The following is a 22,585-nucleotide window of genomic DNA, read 5'->3' as shown; positions in this document are numbered from 1 at the left end:
AACGATATATCCAACTCCAGATTCATAACACGTATCCAACTCCTGATTCATAACGACATATTCAACTCCAGATTCATAACGACATATCCAACTCCAGATTCATAACGACATATCCAACTCCAGATTCATAACGACATATCCAACTCCAGATTCATAAAGACATATCCAACTCCAGATTCATAACGACATATCCAACTCCAGATTAATAGCACATATCCAACTCCAGATTTATAACACATATCCAACTCCAGATTCATAAAGACATATCCAACTCCTGATTCATAACGACACTTCCAACTCCAGATTCATAACGATATATCCAACTCCAGATTCATAACACGTATCCAACTCCTGATTCATAACGACATATTCAACTCCTGATTCATAACACATATCCAACTCCAGATAGCATATCCAACTCCAGATTCATAACACATATCCAACTCCAGATTCATAACGACATATCCAACTCCAGATTCATAACACATATCCAACTCCAGATAACATATCCAACTCCAGATTCATAACGACATATCCAACTCCAGATTCATAACACATATCCAACTCCAGATAACATATCCAACTCCAGATTCAGAACACATATCTAACTCCAGATTCAGAACACATATCCAACTCCAGATGCAGAACACATATCCAACTCCAGATTCATAACGACATATCCAACTCCAGATTCATAACGACATATCCAACTCCAGATTCATAACGACATATCCAACTCCAGATTCATAACACATATCCAACTCCAGATTCATAACACATATCCAACTCCAGATTCATAACAACATATCCAACTCCAGATTCATAACACATATCCAACTGCAGATAACGTATCCAACTCCTGATTCATAACGACATATTCAACTCCTGATTCATAACGCATATCCAACTCCAGATTCATAACGACACCTCCAACTCCAGATTCATAACGACATATCAAACTCCAGATTCATAACACATATCCAACTCCAGATTCACAAAACATATCCAACTCCAGATTCATAACACATATCACCTCCAGATTCATAACACGTCCAACTCCAGATTCATAACACATATCCAACTCCAGATTCATAACACATATACAACTCCAGATTCATAACACATATCACCTCCAGATTCATAACACATATCCAACTCCAGATTCATAACGACATATCCAACTCCAGATTCATAACGATATATCCAACTCCAGATTCATAACGCATATCCAACTCCAGATTCACAAAACATATCCAACTCCAGATTCATAACACATATCACCTCCAGATTCATAACACGTCCAACTCCAGATTCATAACACATATCCAACTCCAGATTCATAACACATATACAACTCCAGATTCATAACACATATCACCTCCAGATTCATTACACATATCACCTCCAGATACGTATCGACATATCCAAATCCAGACCTCCTTAAATTACCTTAGCTGTTGATGATAGGACGTTTAACAATCATAAATGATCTGATACCCTGTAGAGCTCTTAAAGGATACCAAATACTTTAACACCAGCTTACCTCGATCTTTACAGCTAAATTGTATGGTACAGAGCGTAATTATTTCTGTTTCCCATTTGTTAGTTCGATATTAAAGGGTTTGTTCCCATTATCATGATTTCTATGGGATATGTCGACTACCAACGGAAAAAAATACCCAACAACACGTGGTTTTGAAAGATACATGTGGTATGAAAACTACCTGAAAGTTTATGGCCGAAACAGTGATGTCGTTTGATGGGAATAATCTATTTCCTTAGCGATATGAAGTCGGACGTGTTGTTATCCGTCCGATGGTTCCGCTGTGGTTCGACCCTCCCTTCCCGTGTCGGTCTCTGCTGTCATGATTGTGTCTTTGGGCAAGACACTTTACCCTTATTGTTCTGGATAACATCTGACGGGCCTCCCGTATTTTCTTCAGTGAGGTAGTTACCAACTACTACAAGGAAACCTCATATATGACCCTGGTTGTTCACGGGGTGATAAACCCAGCAAACACACTGTAAAGAACTTATAGTTGCGTCATAACATTTACACGTTCTTTCACACAGTCATCAGATGTGGCATAAAATCGGGATAATCTGTTATTTTATGGAGAGAAAAAAAAAGAAAAACAAAAACAAAAAAACAGTCATTTTGTCAGGATTCCATAAAGTGTCCTCAATATCACCATTATGCGATCCCACTTCCCCCTCCCCACACTTCCAATTGTTGGCAAGCGCCGTTATTTTTAAAATGTTCGAGAAGACGGTCATATCGGCATTTAGAGCTACACTTAACATATAGGTGTTATCAAAAGTGTGCGAATTGGTTATCGGTTATCGCTTTGACTTTATGCCCGATCTTTTTTAGAAAGTGTGGAATGGGGAGGGGACATTTAGTGATACCCATGTTCGCCTGTCCCGTCCGTTCCGTTCTGAAATAATGACCTATAGTTTTCGAGTACCCGTGGCATAGTTACAACATAGTACCATAACACCAGTTCTACACCTGGCACCAAGCCCCGATTTCATCCACATTCCTTAACTCAAGGAAATTTCTGACTTAACGTGTCCCATAGGAAATTAAGAGTTTATGGAAGGTTCTTTAGCTATTTTGCCTTAAATTCTGTAATGATTTCCTACGAAAAATTTAAATTTAAACAATTTCTCTAAACTAAGGACCGCTTGAAACCGGGATGAGTTTGGGCAGAGGACTGACATCAAAACACATTCAGTAGCCAAATTCTCCCGTCACGTTTGTTTAGCACTTCCTGAAGAGGACACAATAATATCAATGTCGAAAGTTGTGAACACCTCAACAGATTTAATCCATATTTATTATGTATATGTTCATAAAATTATTCTGTCCAGCAAGTGACTTGCAAAATCGTTACTGAAGTCGACTTGCCAAATGATTTTCTAATATAGTAATAGTGAAAACTTTGACCAAGATCATCAATCACTGCCTGTGGTCAAAGAGAGACAACTCTAACAGCTCACCACTATTTATGCACGTGTTGTCAATGGTAGTGGGTGAAGTGAGTGGGTTTTCTGTCCTCCTCATCCCGCACCTGACCGGCACCCAGCACACACCCGATTCCTTGGTATGCTAAGTTTTATTTTGATAAAATATATTTTATTGAAGTTACATATACATCAGTCACAAAAACTCATGTAATTTATAAATGTCCAGCCTTACTCGTATTTTAGCCAGTGTCATTTCGATGCAGGAGTCTGATTGTAGTAGTTAGTGGCAACAACACGGAACAACACTCAGCAGGCCTGCCACACCCTAGTAAAATAGGCGCCACACCCTAACCAAAACAACATGAGCAAAATGTCTTTCCAAGGTCAAAACCATAACATTGCAGGACCTTGAAGACGTTCGGTAATTTCATCTTCCTCGGAAGCCCATGTAGGGATCGAATCACAAACCTCGGATCTATACGTGAGGTCGGTTTCTACATTTATGGGGTCGGGCTAACAGAAAATGGAAAAATACTCTGTGTCCAAAACCCTTTAATGATTGTCATTATCGAACACGTGCGTTTTTGTAGTGTTTGTCATTGTGTGTGCGATTATCCTTTAATTCTAAATCAACACTATTCAATTAAGAACCCCCGTCCTATGACGTCATCCTCCTCCACGAAAAACTCTGAAGATCCACAGTAGTACCCTTTTCCGGATATTTCTACCACAATCCCTTTGTATTCGCCACACGTCACTTCCTGTACAGCCTTGGCCCGGAACTCGGATTTAATATGGCTCCTGAAAGTTCTAGACTGGCCGAGCTGGAAGCACCCTTTGTGGTACAGTAGCGCCATCCTAGCAGTCGTGCCAGAACCACAAGGGGATCTGTCAAGCTGTAAAGTTTCCGAAAATAATCACGAGAAAAACAATCTTATTATATACATTTTCTAATTTGTATTTAAGTTTTCACTTAACCCACACTCATTGTAGTGAAATAGTTAATAATAATCCAACGCAAAAATACAATTATAAAAATTCTACTACCCCAACCCGACGCCCTCGAAAAAATACATAAAATGCTTAATCAGAATGTATGCTTCATGATATTAGTGGTATCGCTTAAATGGAACAGAAAGTAAAACGGCGCCCCATTCATTTTGTTAAGGATTATTCTAGGCCCCACAGGGTCTCGTAAAGGATTACTCCTAGCCTCACAGGGTCTTGACACAAATTCCCATCCCACGGTCCATATCAACTTATATGTAGCATATACACACGAAAAATGTCTTGAGGTAAATTTGACATGAACAAATATTGAACTGAAATTGACCTGAAAATAACCTGAAAACGAGGTCAATTTCAAGGTCATTAATCTTCATGTGAATTGAGGTGAAATTTTCATGTCAATTTCAGGTCAAATTCAGATCAATTTCTTGATATGAATCGACTATTCTGCTCTATTTAGGTCAATAAGACCTGAGCTTGGCCTCAATTTGACCTGAATTAACATGAAGACATGTTTGCCTGTGTAATACATAATATATGGATCGTTGGTTAGGGATTTGTGCCCCGTTCCTGTCTTAACTAAAATTAAAATGTAGCCGATGGTAACACACCTGTTTCTCTGCAAACACACAGATGTGTTGACGAAATGTCCGTCCGCTCATCCTGCCCGTCTGTTATGATGGTACCGAACAGGAAGGCGAGGTCGTTACTCTTGGGATGACTAAGTTTCAGCTGCTTCTTCAGGGCGTCTAGGTAAAATACAAATTGTGTAGCTAGATTGGAGTATTGAATGTTAAAGAGAGGTACGGTCACTTGGGCCGGATTAGAATTAAACATGGTCAAGATCAAAATCAGAAAACATATTCTCTGTTTCAACTTTGTCTTTGTTACTAGAAATTGGTGTGGTTTATGTTTTAAAAGTATCCTTGGTCTTTGTAGCTTTTGCAACAATATGTTAAAAATCGCACGTGGTGGTGGTCAAACTCGGCATTATCGATAATTTGAATTACCCGTTGTGGCCGCTGCAGCAGCTTTAACGACTTCCGGAGCAACCTCTGTCAACCGGAAGTTGAACTGGCTGTCAGTCACAAAGGCGAAAAAAGACCCTCCATAAGCAATGTCTGCAATCACGTGACCATACCCCGGAACCTCCACATTTATACCTGAATGCAAAAGATAAAATGTCTATGAACACGGAAAATCAAATTGACATCATTAAGAGAATGTGATTGGTGACTCCACTAAAGACTTGCAGGATGTTCCGAAACGTTGGGAATTGTGTTGAGTGTGATTTTCATGGAATCAGTGTATCAATAACCTATCTTATCTGGGACCAAACTAGCGACCTCTAGCATACTCTCTAAGCGTACAACTTCAACCATATGCTCTAGTAAGGTGACCCACACTTTATATGTTACACTCTTTCCTCTTTCACGAAGGATTCCTCTTTGGCGACAACCACAACCCAGATTCTTAAGCTCAACAAGGAAGTCTCTCAATCTCCTATAACTTTCACTTTTATGGGAGGAGCGATGGAAATTATCCTACCAATAATTGATCCCAAACTTGACCTTATTCGTTTGTTTTTCCCTTGTCTCCATGACGTCCAACATTTATTTTTAGTGTCATTTTCGCCATTGCTAGTTTTGTCTGGCCTGCAAGTCGCCGTCAAAGAGACTATTGGTACTTAGATCGTCGATGTCAACGTTTAACTTTAAAGTTTCGCGTGTGTACATATTTAGATCTAGATCACATTGTAAACATCTTTTACGGAATATCAACCAGAATCTATGGTCGAATGTCTCGAAATTAAGGATAATGGACGAGTCAGCTTCTCTAAAATTATCATTTTTATTCAAACAAAACCGAAAATAAATGCATTGTATTATGTTATGCATAACACGCCCCATACAGATATAATAAATTTCGGTGTATTTAGGGATAAAAACCTTTTTGAGACATTGGCATAAGAACTCAATTGCTTCTCAGAATTTGGACTGTCATACTGATAATACGGGAGAGAAAAGGCATAAAATTACGAATAGTTCTTGTTTTTGACGCGAATAACGGGGTTGCCACATGTTCGTCGCCTATGAAAGAAGAGCCTTTCAATGCGATTTAATATTTCATATTTACACTACCAATTATTGTCTACTACGCAGAGGTTGACAGAACGATAACGTCAGGTAATTTATCGCCGACCAGCTGCCTCTTGTGTTACAGGACTATCGTTTTGTCCAGCTCGAGACCGAACTGACTAATAAATAGTATAGCACTCTTCACAAGCGGGCCGTGAAGATCTCTCAGATAAAAAGTCGTGAGTAGGAAGAATATTAAGTAAATAGCAATTAAGGGCATAAATATTGAAAAGGTCCCGACTTGTCCCACATTTATGTACGATAAAGCAGACAATTACTTCACGCCTCATATATATTAACAAAAGCTTGACCTCGTTTATGCTTTTTAGTGAGAGAAAAAAAAGCACCTTCATAATGCTTTCGCACTCATAGTCAAAATGTCGTTAACATGTGACTGTAGATATAAAATATTGACAGTAAATCTTTCCCGTTTAGATGATAAACCAAGCACTGATCAAAAATAATTTTATATTTATCAACATTTTGATTTGATTTTTGTTTGCAACACACGTTATTTGTTTGTTTAACTGTTTCTAAGCTGACCGGTTACGTTTGTTTGTTGATTTGTGTCGTTGGTCATTACGTTGACCATGTAATCAACTGCAACATTTCTATATTGAAGTCGACGTAACAGTTCAAATTAAACATGTTGATAACTGTATTTTAGCCATTAAATTATGCAAGAAAAGAAGTTTAATGTCAAATTTTGACCATGCTCTATCTGACTACCAATTTGAATTGAAATGTTCTAATATCTTGTGTGTATTTTGAACGCTTATTTTAAAGAAATAACCTAGCCAGTTTTACTTGTTGCGAAGACAAAAGCCGGGACACTGTTGAATCGGACGTTTCCGGTCTTTCCACCTTTATACTCCACGAACGCCTCCACCAGTCCGCATGGACACTGGATCGCCACGCGGGTCTCCGGACTGGAAGGGTTCCGGACTAATCCCGAATCTACGGCATATCGTCCAAGGGCGATAACTGCGTGTCCACACATCGTACTATAGCCCGCGTTATGTATAAACATTGTGGCCAGGTCGGCGTCCTTGTCATCCGGCTCTACCAACAACGCGCCAAACATGTCACGATGGCCGCGAGGTTCGCTCATCAGTAATTTCCTGTAAGGGTCGAGATGTTCCCGGGTGTAGCGAATCTTATCCAATATGGTGTCGCCCTTAGGAGCAGGAAATCCAGCCTCGACTATCCTTAAGGGTTCTCCGCCCGTATGCATCTCCTTCGTCTTGATAAGGACATTGTTTGGTGTACGTTTTGCCATTGTCGTCTTTCTCTCTGGATGTTGTCAAGTGGTGTGGTTTCGCTCTATTAAGATGCCCGTGAATTATCGCTACGGTCTGTTTCTCACTTCGATCATATTTTAAACACTTCTGTTTGAAACATAATACCCATGAATCATTTATAGAACAGGACAAAAATAGCATAGGTCGCGTAACTCGATTTCTTACAAGCTACAAATGAATTCACCATTGCACATAGGACACGCACATATAACAATCAATGATTTGTTTTGTTTTGGGACGTTCTCGCAACAGTCATGAAGGGTCGTATGAGGACAAGTGTCAAGGGGACACCTAGAGAAGAAAACAAAACACAAAATCTGAGTAGTGAGGAAAAGAAGGAGAGATTGAAGATCACGAGCATTACAATGGGATAGTTCTGCTCTCTCAGTGTCCCTTAATTAGAAGACACACAAGCAAGTCTATCTAAACCATGTTTCTCATTTAACACCGCCTGCAATTTACTTTGAACATGACAACACGAGTAGTGCAATATTTTGTTTATGTTTGATGTTCGGTAAATTTTGTCTGACTATCTAGTTGCAGTGACAATCAAGCCTATATAATTTATCATAGTATGGACATCTCGATTTACAGATGAGTTTACTCTTAATTTTAATTTTGTAAATTTCAATTTAAAACTAATCAGTTAAAAAGTCAAAGGGTACCAATCTAGTAACATTTTCATTTTCAACATATTGATGTTATTTTTTCTGTTATTTCAACATCATTTACCAAACCTGAACCAACATGACGGGCGAGACATAAACAGGTAATTGTGGTTTACACAATAATATCTTATCAACAGATGGTTATCACAAAAAAAGGTTCATACCCCTATGAAACTAAAAATAATTGACATCAACGCTTATACACATTTTTTTGTAATTTATTTTTGAAAATAATTCTCTAATTTAAAACATGTTTTATGTACAATTTTACTGGTTTTATATGGGGTTCTTTTTCTCAAATTAATACGCAACGTCAATTGTCGTATTGTGACGTCACATTTTCCGCGCCATTCTCGGAATTCTTTTCAGAGTGGTATGAAAAAAAATCTTAACCAATCAGAAAGCGTAAAAGTTCCATTTTATAGCGTGATTTCACTGAAATGTTATGTTGCCGACGCGTTGACAATTATGATATCGCTCCCTGTCGTTTTACTTAAAAAATAAATGTACTCGCCAGAATGAACCAGGTTAAATAGAATATCTCACCATTGAGTTTGAAGATCCTTTCTTCATGATTTTGATATGTTACGTTGTCAAACCCATTGAGTGCCACAGGATTCTCCTTAGGAAGTGCCAAGCGAGATTTTGAACAAACTTGGATTTGAAAATAAATGACGTAGAACAATCGAACAATGGACAGAACGATGACGTCACGTCATTATAACATGCCGACGTCTCCGGAATTAAAATTTACTCAAACTTGGACTTTTTCTTTAGCTTTCATTGGTTGGTGTGTCGACTTTCAACCTACAAAAGGACACGTTACATGTTTTTCGTGTCATTATTTGTCAAAGTTCAACCCATTACTAAATGTAACAAACATTTTTTTCGAATTACATGTTCGTATTTGTTCAAACAAAACACTAGAAATCATGTATGAGTGATGCTTAATATATGCAATGTATAGATCATATAGGCTATCTAAAAGACTTTGAAGACCTTCCACCGATTCAGAAATCATGACAATATCATCTGCGTACATAAGGAGAAATAAGCTTAATTCACCGAAATCACAGGCTTTAGCACCACTCTCTATAAAAGAAGTTTCAAAATCGGTTACGAAAAGTGAAAACAAAAGAGGTGATAGAATTTCCCCTTGCATTAATCCGACATTGTTTTCGAAAAAAATAGAACATCGACCATTATGCGAAACGCAAGATTTGACTGATTTATAAAGCGACTTAAAAATAAGTAAAATGTTACCGCGAATATCAAGCCTAGTCAACTTACGCCATAAACTTAACCTATCTACAAAGTCAGAAGCTTGTCTAAAATCAACAAAACAGCAGTGTAAACGTTTCTTAGACGATAATGTTTTGGTTATAATTGAATGTAATGCGAATAATAGCATCAATAGTGCTCAATCCAGGACGAAACCCGAATTTAGCATCTGTTAAAATTTCATATTTCGTGCAAACGTCTTCAATAAAAACTGTTTTCACGAGGTGTTGGTACCAGGTGAACTGTTTCCCGAGGCCGAAGGCAATGATTAAAGTGAGTTCGTTAGAAGGTGTCATCCTGTTTCTCCCAAAACTGAAAAATATATATCCTGGTTCTCCCAAAACCTTATGTAAACAATTTAGGAGGAGTGTTGTTTTAACATTTAAGTTAACTGCTACCTGTACAGGTAAATCAACGTTCCAGTTACCAATCAATCAATCAATCATATTTTATTAAAGTGTCACATGTCAATACAATCATAATAAAACAGCATTTGAGACTTAGCATAAAATTGATATCGACATCCAGCCAATTTTGGCTTATGAGACACTATTAGAACATTATCTATATACACTATTAAATAAATATATAATATCATACAATATATCAATACGAATCAGAAATCATAATAGACAAACTAAAAGTACAAAGATCTAGTTCTTAAAAGAGTCATTATCGGGTTTAAAATATAACTGCATACGCACATATATGGACGGAATGTATAAATAATTAAAAATGATAGCAACTATATTATGACTAGTACTTGTTTGAAAATACACTTGTACCAAAGCCAGTGATGGGAGAAGTACGAGAGTGGTTGAGCCTATCCCTACCGACAAGTCGCACAAATCCCATCACTGAATACTCTTTCAGAGTGACAGGTTAGATATGGTATAAATATCAACATCTCTATCATTTATGTACATGCTAATACTATCATCATAAAATTTATAAATTTATACATAAGATATATGTGGATATCATTATGACTAAAAAAACATAGACAACATAAAATAATTATAAAATGTGTCTTAACTATATCAATTTTATGAATTAAAAGGCTATTAACAGACACGGAAAATAAGAAACAGATATTAAATAAATTGCATAAACGTTCTTCTTCTACGTAACATTAAAAATACAGTTTTGGCAAGTAAAAATTGGACATCTGAATTTGTCATTAATAAATTAAACTTTCCAATATGATCACAATTTTTAAAATTTACATCACTATGTTCCATTTGATTAAAAAGATTAACTCTTAAGTCACTATATGTATTACAGACACACAAAAAATGCATTTCGTTTTCGACTACATCCTCACAGAACGGACAATATCTCTCGTTTAATGGAGTAGGAGGTCTATTGTAGCGACCAGTCTCTACCATTAATGGTGCACTACCACATCTCACCTTGGTTAGCGCGCTTCGGTAAGCTCTAGGCATGTAAATGTTCACATATTGCTCGGTTATTCGGTCTTTCTTATAAATCCTGTAAGTCCGTAATTTATTTCCATTAGGGTTGCCACGGTCATTCCACATCTGGCCAAACCACTCACTTTCGTCTTTATGTCTAATTTTAGATTTGATCATGTTCATGATTTGTTTCGTGGGTTTGGATCCAGATCCTACGATGTCTTGGGAATCATATTTGCGGCTAAGCCGAAGTGCCCGCGAATCCCAGGAAGTTCCTCTCCGCTTGGACCACAAATGAATTTTATTGAGTAAACGATCACTATTAACAGAGTTAACTCGACAGTATAGACGAAATACTTCGATGTGTTGCTTACTTTGCGTAGATAACCATCCCATGTCTCCAAACATGCCGACGTTAGAGGTGTTCTTGGATGAAACTCTCATAGCGCGATTTTGGACATTGTTTATCTCTTTTCTTTGGGGCTGTCCCCAAATACCGGAACAGTAAAGAAGGACAGGCTCAACAAGACTCTCATATAACTTTGTGAATACTGAATAAGTCATTCCACCGGCACTATAAAACTTAGAGATGAGGAGACCGAGGGCTCGGCTTGCGGATTTAGACAGTTCTTTCACCGCGATGTTCATATCGGCGTAATCGTCGAACCAGAGTCCTAAGTATTTATAACGGTCTTTACGTTCAAGAGAGTGTCCATTACAGGTGAACGAAAACTGAGTAGCAGGTTTACTTTTATGTCTAAAATGCATGACTTTAGTCTTTCCAGCGTTAACAGAAAGGCGCCATCGAGAACACCAAGATGAGACAATGTTCAGAAGGGATTGGAGACCCTCTTCTGATGACGTCATTAACACAATGTCGTCGGCGTAAAAGAGACAGCTAAGCAAGACACCATCGATGTCAATACCAAATTCTGAAGCGTTAAGTTCCTCAGTCAAGTCATTAATGTAAATTGTAAAGAGTGTTGGGGAGGCTAAACAACCTTGTTTTACCCCACGTGACACAGATAGCCAATCAGTGTGTAGGTTGTTGACGCGCACGCAGCAAGAAACACCATCATAAAGAGCAAAAACAGCCTTGAAAATCTCACCTTTTATTCCAGTCTGTAGAAGTTTATACCATAAACAGTCTCTGACGACCGTATCAAAGGCTTTGCGTAGGTCTATAAAGCATGAATAGGTCGACTGTTTAGCGTTGATGCGATTTTTCACGACGCTGTATAGCGAATACACGTGGTCCTGACAACTTCTATCCTTCCTAAAACCATTCTGCGCGTCGTGTAGGATATTATTTTCCTCTAGCCAGGAAGAAAGACGACGGTTGAGGATATCGCAATAAACTTTACAAGGAACGGACAATAGGGTTATACCTCGGTAAGACAAAGGGTCCATAGGATCAGTACTATTTGGTTTGACAAGAGGGTTGATGATACCCTGCTTCCATTTATCAGGGACGATTCCATGGTCGAAACAATAGCTGATCAATGAGAACATGATATCCACGCAGGCGTCGTTTTTTAACACTTCCGCCGGAATACCGTCGACTCCAGCCGCCTTACCTACTTTGGTACGACATATTGCGTCCAGCACCTCCTGTACAGGTAAATTAAGGTGTCTATTACTGAATATATCAGTTGACAAATAAATAAAAAATAATAGATTTATCCATATATTCACAGATGGTTTGAATTTAAAAAATAAAACGTGCACTTTAATAAGATGATAAATTGTTTTAAGTTATTTATATTTTAACATTTTTGATATAATTGACTTATTTTTATATGTATCCCCCATATTACAAATCATCAACTTCAGGAGAGGTGTCACTAATTAGGCTATCTTCATCTTCAGGAGAGATGTTGTAACTAATTTAAGCTAATGAAGAAAATTGAACACCCAAGCTACATGCCATGCACTGAACACCCAAGTTTAAAAATAAGTATATATAACAGTCTATCACCAGAAAATGCATCATTCTCAGTATGGCTAACTATCAAGTACAACAAGAAGAGGTGTAGGAAGGAACTCAATTCAATTCAATTAATTTATTGACTTTAGGTCTATGACCCATCAGTACATAAATTAATATACATGTATTTATATATGTATATATATATAAATGGATACAACATGTATTATAATAAAATTACAAAACGTAATTGACTTATTATAATTAAATACGGAAACCGATTAACCGACATATGTACTATATTATGAGGAGTATTAATCAACCATATTGTCTACTGGCAACATCAGCAAAAAATACATTTTATTCCACTTAATCTTACAAGGGCTTACAAGGGCTGCGCCCAATCACAGAATTGATACTAATTATATTACACTGTTACAGAATAAGGATTCTAGGAGAACTTTTATAACAGTCAGTCAGAGAGACATGGCAAAAAAGTATCAGATAATACCATTTGGTAAACACGACAGACGGACACCGGGAGGTTAAACAATTATAAGTACACTATTATGCAATAACGTGTTACATCAAAACTCAACACCTACACAAACCGAGTATATTTACACAATTCTGCAACCACAAGCTTCTTTGATAAATCTTCCTAGCAAATTCAATTCTTTATGACTATTTGTGTTCAGTAATTCTATTACTTTGAAGACTGAAGGTTTTTTCCAAAAATATATCTTTATATATTTTCCTCTAAGAGTTGAATATTTTTGACATACGAGTAAAAAATGAAATTCATCCTCAACTTCTAAAGAATTACAGTTAATGCAATACCTATGACACCTGGGAATATTCCTATACCTTCCTGATTCTATAGCTAGATTGTGTGCTGAAAGTCTCAATTTTGTTATCATTTTTCTCAATTGACTTGGTAATGATTTGGTGAGGTAGAATTGCAGTGTTACTTTATTAACCATATGTTTGTATAGATCACATTTACTCGACATATGTAATGAGTTAAACAATGTCTGAGAGGCCTGGTCATTAATTCTTTCTTTTATAATAGGCATATAAACAATATCAGAAGGTAACTGACGTAACCATTTATATCCAAATCCAAGTTTAAATAATTTGTGCTTCACATGCAAGAGCCAATTCTGTTTTGGATTCTCTTTCTCAATTTCCATGTAGAGCAAGTTGTAAGCCTCTCTTAGTATACAATTATCAGAATTCAACAATTTAAACCAAAATTTTAACATTCTATTAAGTTGCATATTCTTCAGTGGGAGTTGCCCAAGTTCGATATAAATCATAGCGTTACAGGTAGATTTTTTAACGCCCAGTAAGTTTTTACAAAATTCTAAATGTACCTTTTCAACTTCCAAAGCATTATGAGTACTCCATACTTCACAGGCATAGCAAAGAATACTGCTAATATAAGTATCAAACAAATGCAACATAGTTTTTACATTTAAGTTCAAATTATTACACTTTGAACGTAGGGCAAAAAGAGCTTTACGACCCAAACTCAAACCCATACCCGACATCTACGACGAAGAAGTATCCAAACTACAGACAAGTTTGAGTGGGTTAGTATACCGCTAAACAATTACCAGGTGTGAAATTACGGTCCACAAGCTCGTCATACCTGTCACTGCACCACAGGTGTCTGTGATTTCTGGCGTTCTAATCGGCACGCACCGATAATTGCTTTTAAAATTTGTGAGTTGACGCGTTTGATTTCCATGCACATCAAAAATGTTCCGAAGATATGCTTTTATAATTATATAAAATAAATATAAGTTGTACGTAAATTGAGCTTGATTTTTTTTTAATTCAGTGAGTTTCGTTTTCCCTACAAGCAAACCAAATTCGTATCGCAAAGGTTTGCCTATAGAATAATTAACCTACTTAAGTTGGCTCATTCATATACCCACGATGCTGAAAATTTACTCTATGAATCTTGTCTGGGTTATATTACTTATCTTTCATGGACAAGTTTTATCAATTTCGGACAATTATCCGAAAGTGTACTGAAGTGGATTTGCAACGTATCCATTGCTGTTTCGGCTAGTAAGAATTCAAATTCTTAGCATTTATTTCACATCATGAATGAACTGCATTTTAAACTTCTATAACTAGAAGTATTATAACCGAAAACAATATTGGTATGCAACAAACCATGCCCTCATAATAAAGGATATGATGTTAGTCGTTACATGTTATAAACGGCCCGTTATACTAGAACATTCTTTTTTTATTTAAACATATTTTACTGTCAAAACTCAAATGGGTTTAGACACAGGTATAAAACGTATAATCCGTCTTTTCCCGTATAACATAAATGATTAAATGAATAAACATGACCGAAAATAATAAAGACAATTGATGATGATATGAACATGTCAAAAATAGCTATAAGATAAAATTTACCATATACATATGTCATATTATAAAGTCACTGTACCCGCATGTCTAGATTGAATATGAGTTAATTTACAATGTAAAGCTATGGAGATACATATAATATATTAAGTGCATTTAGCTAAATTTCTTGCTCTAATAGAATAGAGCAACAATAGTGAATGCTGCACATATACACGAAACGTGCTGCATGTATCACAAATAAACTTCAATTATCAGAGTAAATGACTTTATTACTGATTAACATATTCATATGTATACATGTATGCAATTCCAGATAATATAAATAAATATACCAACAGATTATTAGTTTCGATAGACTATTGAAATACATTACATTTAACCAGAGACATGTATATATGTCTCTGATTTAACAGAAGGAAAATAGTTTTTGCACTTGTGCTGTAAATAACATATTAAAAACAACCAAATCATTAGTTTGCATCCTGATAGCCAATTGACAGAGTACACCGCAGACCGCTAGACACTTCCAGAAACTCACTACACAAATAGCGTTTAGTATGGCCAATGAAGTATTGGACTAATAAAAATAAAGTACGGTTTTCGTTTTCAGAAAGCATGTCAGAACCAAATAGCAACATATCTGTTGATATATCGAGTACATTCACCCAGAGACCTATCTCTCTGATTCACCACGTTAGTAATTTTGTGTATCAATATATTTCTAGAAGCCACAAATAATGGACATTCTAACAAAAAATGTTCTGCATTCTCTATACCATCAGAGCATCTACACATAGGCGACTCGATTAAATTAATACGTTTTAGATCTGCACTTAAAGCGCTACATTTATACCTAAGCCTTGTATGCAAGATATTCAATTTCCGAGCACCTGAAGAATACAACTTTGAAGCATATTTTCATTTTAGAGCAATTTTACTTTTAAATGTAGAAACAGTATTACATAAGCGGGTTTGAATATCAAGATTGTTCCATAGTTTTGTTGTATCGGGTATAAATGGTCTTTCAAATACAGTTAGTCTTGGGAATACATAATTATTCAAATGTTATACATGTTATTCGACCCGTTTAAGTAGAAAATTATTCAAATTTTACACGTTGATTGCCGTTATAATAGAAAATTAGTAATATGATACTCGTTGTATTTGGCCCGTTATAATAGAATATTAATAAGATGTCCCCGGTTTCGGTAGCACTTGTTATTAACTTATTCACAAATATAACTCAAAAGGTTTATTCAGCACTTACATGATGCCTGTCTAATTCTTCTATGGCGGCTCTGATCCCGTTAAACCTGTGACGTCACAGGTCAGAGGTCACCGAAACGAGGTCAACAGCTTTGGGCTTCAGGTGTGTTTTCGAGAAAAATCGCAATTACAAAAAATATGTATTCTAAAACTAAAGTCGCTATGAAACTCGCACTTTCAGCATATTATAGTTTCATCCTAAATCACATTTTATAAGCTTAGTATAGCCAGAGACCTAGAGTGGGGGTACGTAATTTCGCACACTTTCGGTATGTTTTGAAATACATTTCCGTCAAATCAATTTCAAATCAAGAAAGAATACGTCACATTGTTAGATGTACAAATGCTTCGTAACATACATGTGTGCAACCTGATATGCGCACACGTATCACTGCGAAAGGGAGCTGTTGTAAACTTGTGTTTATTGCTGGGTTTGAAGACGATCGGGTACGTAATTTCGCACACCCATCTAACTTCTTTAATTTTGTTGGTAAAAATAGTTTTCAGCCATTTTGTAGACAAACAACATTCTAAACTAAGATAAAGCCCAATGCCATAATTAAAAAAAAAATCTTTAAAAACAAAATAATGTAAAATTGGAAAGTGCCAATTTACCGCTATTTTTGCTTTTAATAATGACCGCTCCCTACGAAGGTAAATGTAAACAAGGCGGTGAAAATGACGGGGTGTCTGCAGGTCAGCGCTGTTATTAGTTATACTTGGTGGATTTGTAATAAGTTTTGTTTATAATCTGATCAAATTGTATTTTCTTTAAATATTTGCGAATTCACATGCCAATCAATAACTGGGATTATTTTAAATAAAATATTTAATCATCCGGTATCAATTTTATCGGACGAGAGTCGTATCAGTTAAAATTTGTTTTCAAAACGAACTTAATCTGAAAAGATGTACTTAAAACGGCAAATGTTCCATTAAAGGTTGGCAATAGTCAACATATAAACAAAAAAGCACAGTCCTCGACCACTTGGAGGAAAAACGCAAAAAATCGTCAGGTATGCGAATTTACGTACTGTGCGAAATTACGTACCCTTGCTCTATATTAATATAGGTCTTTGGTATAGCAAATCGGGTACACTTTAACACCCCGAGTTAAAATGCAATACCCTCGATATGTACTGTATAGTATTGGATTTTAACAATTACCAAATACCGTGAAGTGCCTATGATACAAACGTCGTGTTGTTCCACCCTCGAGCTCCCATACTATATGTATGTATGTCAGCGACGATGGCCAGTGTTATCATATAAAGGACGACATTACCTACATAGGAAGATAGTATCTACAGATAGCAATGGCGGAACCAACACCTAACACTGTTGTCATCAAAACCAAGGAGATGCATACAGGCGGAGAACCCTTAAGGATAGTCGAGTCTGGATTCCCTGTTCCAAAGGGCGACACCATATTGGATAAGATTCGCTACACCCGGGAACATCTCGACCCTTACAGGAAATTACTGATGAGCGAACCTCGCGGCCATCGTGACATGTTTGGCGCGTTGTTGGTAGAGCCGGATGACAAGGACGCCGACCTGGCCACAATGTTTATACATAACGCGGGCTATAGTACGATGTGTGGACACGCAGTTATCGCCCTTGGACGATATGCCGTAGATTCGGGATTAGTCCGGAACCCTTCCAGTCCGGAGACCCGCGTGGCGATCCAGTGTCCATGCGGACTGGTGGAGGCGTTCGTGGAGTATAAAGGTGGAAAGACCGGAAACGTCCGATTCAACAGTGTCCCGGCTTTTGTCTTCGCAACAGGTATAATTATTCAAAGGCCATACAAATGCTGATTATATATATATTAGATTTACATTCTGTTTTATTTTGCTTGACCAGATACTTATTTTAGTATTTCAGTATATTTTGATGACATATAGTTTTCCACGATAATTTGTTTATTTCCTAACACAATATGTGATATACATAATTATGATAACAATTAATATGGTCATTACGATAGAAAGAGATCTTCCGGAGAATGTTTGGAACAGGTACACCATTATCTGGTGATATTCAGCCTTGTTTTATAAGTGTTGGCTGTACTGTTGATTTCCTATTATTTCGGTCCAGGTGTGTCCGTGGATGTTCCGGGTTACGGATGTATCGTAGCAGACATCGTATACGGAGGGGCGTTCTTTGCCTTTGTGCCCGACACTCAGTACAACTTCCGGTTAGGAGACGTAGCCCCTGACGTCATCAGGAGTGCGGCAGCGGCCACGACGGGTAACTCACTGGTTTGTTATTTTATGCATGTTACTAAGACGAACGCATGCAACTACGGCACATGTACATATATTACTAAGACGAATGCATGCAACCGCTACACGTGTACAAATATTACTAAGACGAACGCATGCAACTACGATACGTGTACATATATTACTAAGACGAACGCATGCAACTACGACACGTGTACATATCTATAAGACAGTGTGCCTTTGAGGTAAGTGTGTATATATATATGCCTGATACTAGAACACGTGTAACAAGGACACAATTATGTTACAAAGACATATGATACTAAGACAGATGTTACTAGGACATATGTTACTAAGACATATGATACTAAGACATGTTACGAAGACATGATACTAATATATATGTTACTAAGACATATGTTAATAAGACATATGTTACTAAGACATGTTACTAAGACATATGATACTAAGACATATGATACTAGCATATATGACACTAAGACAGGTGTTACAAAGACATGTGATACTAAGACATATGATGCTGAGGCATATGTTACTAAGATATCTAATTCTAGCACATATGACAATAAGACAGGTGTTACTAAGACATGTGTTACTAAGACATATGCTACTAAGACATGTAATACTAGGACATATGTTACTAAAACATATGTTACTAAGACATATGATACTGTTCTGAAAAGTCATGCCTACATCTCTTAACAAAGTTGAACAGTTAACACACTAGAGAGTTCCAGACGTTTCCTTGGTAACCGTCGGGGTATGCGTGTCGCTCCGACACATACGTTTTTGGTGATTTCAACTCATATCAAACCAATATGTAAATGTTTCCCTTCTTGGTATTTTCCTACTTGAATTCAAGTAGTGCTGTTATTTCAGACGCTCTAAAGAAGCAGTTAAAACTAAGCCACCCGGAGAGTGACGATTTGGCCTTTCTGTATGGGACCATCGTAACGGATGGACAAGACGATCGAGCTGACATCCCGTCAACACATGTTTGTGTGTTTGCAGAGAAACAGGTCGCGATATTATTCACATACATTATAAAAATGTCACATTAATGTTCTGCAAATAATATTCTTTCTCGGCAATGCGACTATTCCAAGTATTGGCGGTGCACGTGAATACAACTCACGGGCGCCTGAATCTGATTAGTATTTATAGGAAAAACATAGTACAAATTCAAATTCATGTTATTCTCTTTTCACATACTGACAGGACGTATAGAGAAAAACATATTTACAATAAATATAATAGTAGTGGGGGTGTTTTCTATAACCACAGGCGTCTGCTTCTGGTTAGTATCAATAGAGACAAAACTTACGCCTGTGCTATAACTAACCAAATCCAACGCCTGTGTTCAAATTTATAGTTCGTAAGCATTTGTACAACCTTTCCTGGGGGCATTGTCCTCTCCATCTCAGCGTATTAAAGCCGTTTCAAGATTCTTGAAAAACGTACCTTGTCCACATGAATAATAAAATAAAGATGTAATCGTGTAGAAATATTTCTGTGGAAATACTTATGAGCTAACATAAGCATTGTAATATCTACATTTTTTGTACAGTTTGACAGATCTCCCTGTGGGTCCGGTACGACTGCCAGAGTGGCGCTTCTGTACCACAAAGGGTTCGTCCAGCTCGGCCAGTCCAGGACTTTCAGGAGCCATATTCAATCCGAGTTCCAGGCAAAACCAGTACAGGAAGTAACGTGGGGCGGATACAAAGCGGTAGTCATTGAAGTTTCCGGGAAGGGGTACTACAGCGGTTCTTCCGAGTTTTCCTTGGAGGAAGATGACGTCATAGGGAGGGGGTTTCTATTGTAATTTTATAAGGAGAGTTACGGTATTGAGAATTTTAGGAGATATGTAAATTGGTTTATACATAAGAAATGTTGATATGTACATGTTTATCCGTATATTTACAATCTTATTGACATTATCTGTTCGGACGTTACATCAGAGACATATATACAGAGGATACAGCTTCAGATGTGGAGGTAGAACAGGTATTTAGGGTACGTCCAGGATCATCATCCATACCGATAATCGTCGGGGACGTCCCAATCACAGCAAGGATGGACTCTGGAGCAGAGATAACTATTCTGTATATATGTCTCTGGTTACATGCAGTAACTAATGCCAAGAACATGCTATTTTAATCAGGCGATGGACATTTAAGGAGACGGTTTTACATAAGCTCTAAGCTTGTTAACTCAAATCCTCTTGTACACGTTTGATTTATTGTATTGTACAACTTGTTATCAAATAAGATATTGTTTAACTAACCACCGGCGACCAGATCAGCAATACAATTATTGGGATATAACTTATCACTTATCGGCAGAAACCGTGAGGGGAGAGTGGTTAAGGTGTCCCGACACTTTATCACTAGCCCTCCGAAACCTACGTGGGGCAGTTGCCAGGTACTGACCGTAGGCCGGTGGTTTTTCTCCGGGTACTCCGGCTTTCCTCCACCTCCAAAACCTGGCACGTCCTTAAATGACCCTGGCTGTTAATAGGACGTTAAACAAAACAAAAATTATGGAACTGGGACAAGTTTCATCAATATTCCTTAAAGTGTGCCCGGAACGATTTGCTATGTTAAGCTTAGCATAGTTTAAATGCTGGTGTTTATAATATAAAACTGCTGGTGAAATAAATGAACGAACTAATGTGTTTCAGCACAGATAACAAAATGATATCAGTTTGAATCAGTTTGGTGATAATACCATGCGCGTAGCCAAGTTATTTTGTATGTGTATGCAGAGAAATGAAATGAGGGGTGAATGAGTACCGTATTATGATATACAGTTAAGTGTTTGGCCAATTTAAGTCCTTCATTTAACGATGTCCGAATAGTTACGTTGTCCTGTTTTCTTGAAACGACGAGCCTTGTACAGCATTTAGATTGATAATTTGTGTTGACTTTACCTTATTTTCCACGCTTGGAACACGTTTACATAATGTCCGAATATGTGTTCAATAACCATATGTACATAACCTTTCCTGTGGGAAGGGATGTAAAAGAAAGAAATCAAGACCAAAAATCTGAGATCAACCTTGTATTTAAGTGGCGCGTAAACGACGTTTTGGGATGATCATTGCGACAATGGGGGATGTTTTCATGACGGTATGTGTAGGTAAAATACATTTATATATAAAAATGCAATTGTAGTTATAACAGTTCCAGTAAAGTCGAATTGAATTTAATATAAATGAATCTTTTAATTGTACCGGTGGTCATAACATAGCACGACATGTGTTCTAGAGTTAAGTTAAAAGTTGGAATTATAATGATTATCATTATACATGTACTCAGATAGGGGTTGATTGACGAGGATTAATGTCCTTGCTCCGGTTAGAGCCGAGCCTAGGACACTCTCTCAGATAGGGGTCAGAGTTCAGAAGCTTAACTACCAGTGAACTGTGTTCATGTGACAACCCAGGTAAGCCACGCTTGGTCTCGTTTGGAGACGTTAATCCCACTATTTAGCAACCTTGATATACAAGGCAAAACATTCGTGACAGCGTTGGTGTGCAAACCTAATGATTTAAAAATACATTAAATTACTAATTTCATTGAAGATCAGACAAAGGGTACATATATAATATCAAAATCTGTACATTTCAAAATAAGATTTCTGTGTCTATCTGCGTTCAGAAAGCTGTGTTTCATGTATTCAATAACATTTCTAAGCATACGTATAGTAACGTTCACCTAACGTTTGAAAGCAAACGATTTCCTTAAAAGTATTGATTCATGCCTGCATCTTATCAACTGTCATGTAGTGACGAAAATTCCAATAGTGAATTTTGTACTCTATGCGCATATATAACTCCGGACCTGTTCTTCATTTTAAGATTAACAGTAACAAATATGTAAATCAGACTTTACCCTGTTTTCCGGTTGTAAGTAGTCCTTTATAGGAATGGCACCAAAGGGAGGATGGAGGGTTAGATCAGACTC

The 22,585-nt window shown here is 37.1% G+C and overlaps 2 protein-coding genes and 1 long non-coding RNA gene across 3 annotated transcripts; 1 reads left to right on the top strand and 2 right to left on the bottom strand.

Annotated features, from left to right (window-relative positions):
• Nucleotides 1-2,822: 2,822 nt before the first annotated feature.
• Nucleotides 2,823-9,300, bottom strand: LOC117323499. Its single transcript, XR_004531751.1, has 4 exons — nucleotides 8,632-9,300; nucleotides 4,989-5,141; nucleotides 4,590-4,727; nucleotides 2,823-3,866 (listed from the first exon to the last, which is right to left on the bottom strand). It is a non-coding gene; the product is annotated as an uncharacterized LOC117323499 (long non-coding RNA).
• Nucleotides 6,795-7,671, bottom strand: LOC117323498 (trans-L-3-hydroxyproline dehydratase-like). The gene has a single exon (XM_033878754.1). The coding sequence runs from the start codon at nucleotides 7,393-7,395 to the stop codon at nucleotides 6,910-6,912; it is 486 nt and encodes a 161-aa protein (XP_033734645.1). The 5' UTR covers nucleotides 7,396-7,671; the 3' UTR covers nucleotides 6,795-6,909.
• An 8,132-nt stretch (nucleotides 9,301-17,432) lies between the features above and the next one.
• LOC117323497 (trans-L-3-hydroxyproline dehydratase-like) lies at nucleotides 17,433-21,074 on the top strand. Its single transcript, XM_033878753.1, has 4 exons — nucleotides 17,433-18,156; nucleotides 18,469-18,621; nucleotides 19,497-19,636; nucleotides 20,185-21,074. The coding sequence occupies exons 1-4, from the start codon at nucleotides 17,685-17,687 to the stop codon at nucleotides 20,440-20,442; spliced, it is 1,023 nt and encodes a 340-aa protein (XP_033734644.1). The 5' UTR covers nucleotides 17,433-17,684; the 3' UTR covers nucleotides 20,443-21,074.
• Nucleotides 21,075-22,585: the final 1,511 nt, after the last annotated feature.

The sequence above is a fragment of the Pecten maximus genome, chromosome 3 (assembly GCF_902652985.1).
Source record: "Pecten maximus chromosome 3, xPecMax1.1, whole genome shotgun sequence".
In the NCBI taxonomy this organism is placed as follows: Eukaryota; Metazoa; Mollusca; class Bivalvia; order Pectinida; family Pectinidae; genus Pecten; species Pecten maximus.
This window is presented reverse-complemented; position numbering and strand designations above follow the sequence as displayed.

What these genes read in the sequence shown, in the direction of transcription:
- LOC117323498 (XM_033878754.1), bottom strand. Translation starts at nt 7,395, where the DNA reads ATGGCAAAACGTACACCAAACAATGTCCTTATCAAGACGAAGGAGATG.
- LOC117323497 (XM_033878753.1), top strand. Translation starts at nt 17,685, where the DNA reads ATGGCGGAACCAACACCTAACACTGTTGTCATCAAAACCAAGGAGATG. An exon ending in GGCTTTTGTCTTCGCAACAG is followed by an intron (nt 18,157 to 18,468) that starts GTATAATTATTC and finishes ATTTCGGTCCAG; the next exon opens with GTGTGTCCGTGGATGTTCCG. An exon ending in TGCGGCAGCGGCCACGACGG is followed by an intron (nt 18,622 to 19,496) that starts GTAACTCACTGG and finishes CTGTTATTTCAG; the next exon opens with ACGCTCTAAAGAAGCAGTTA.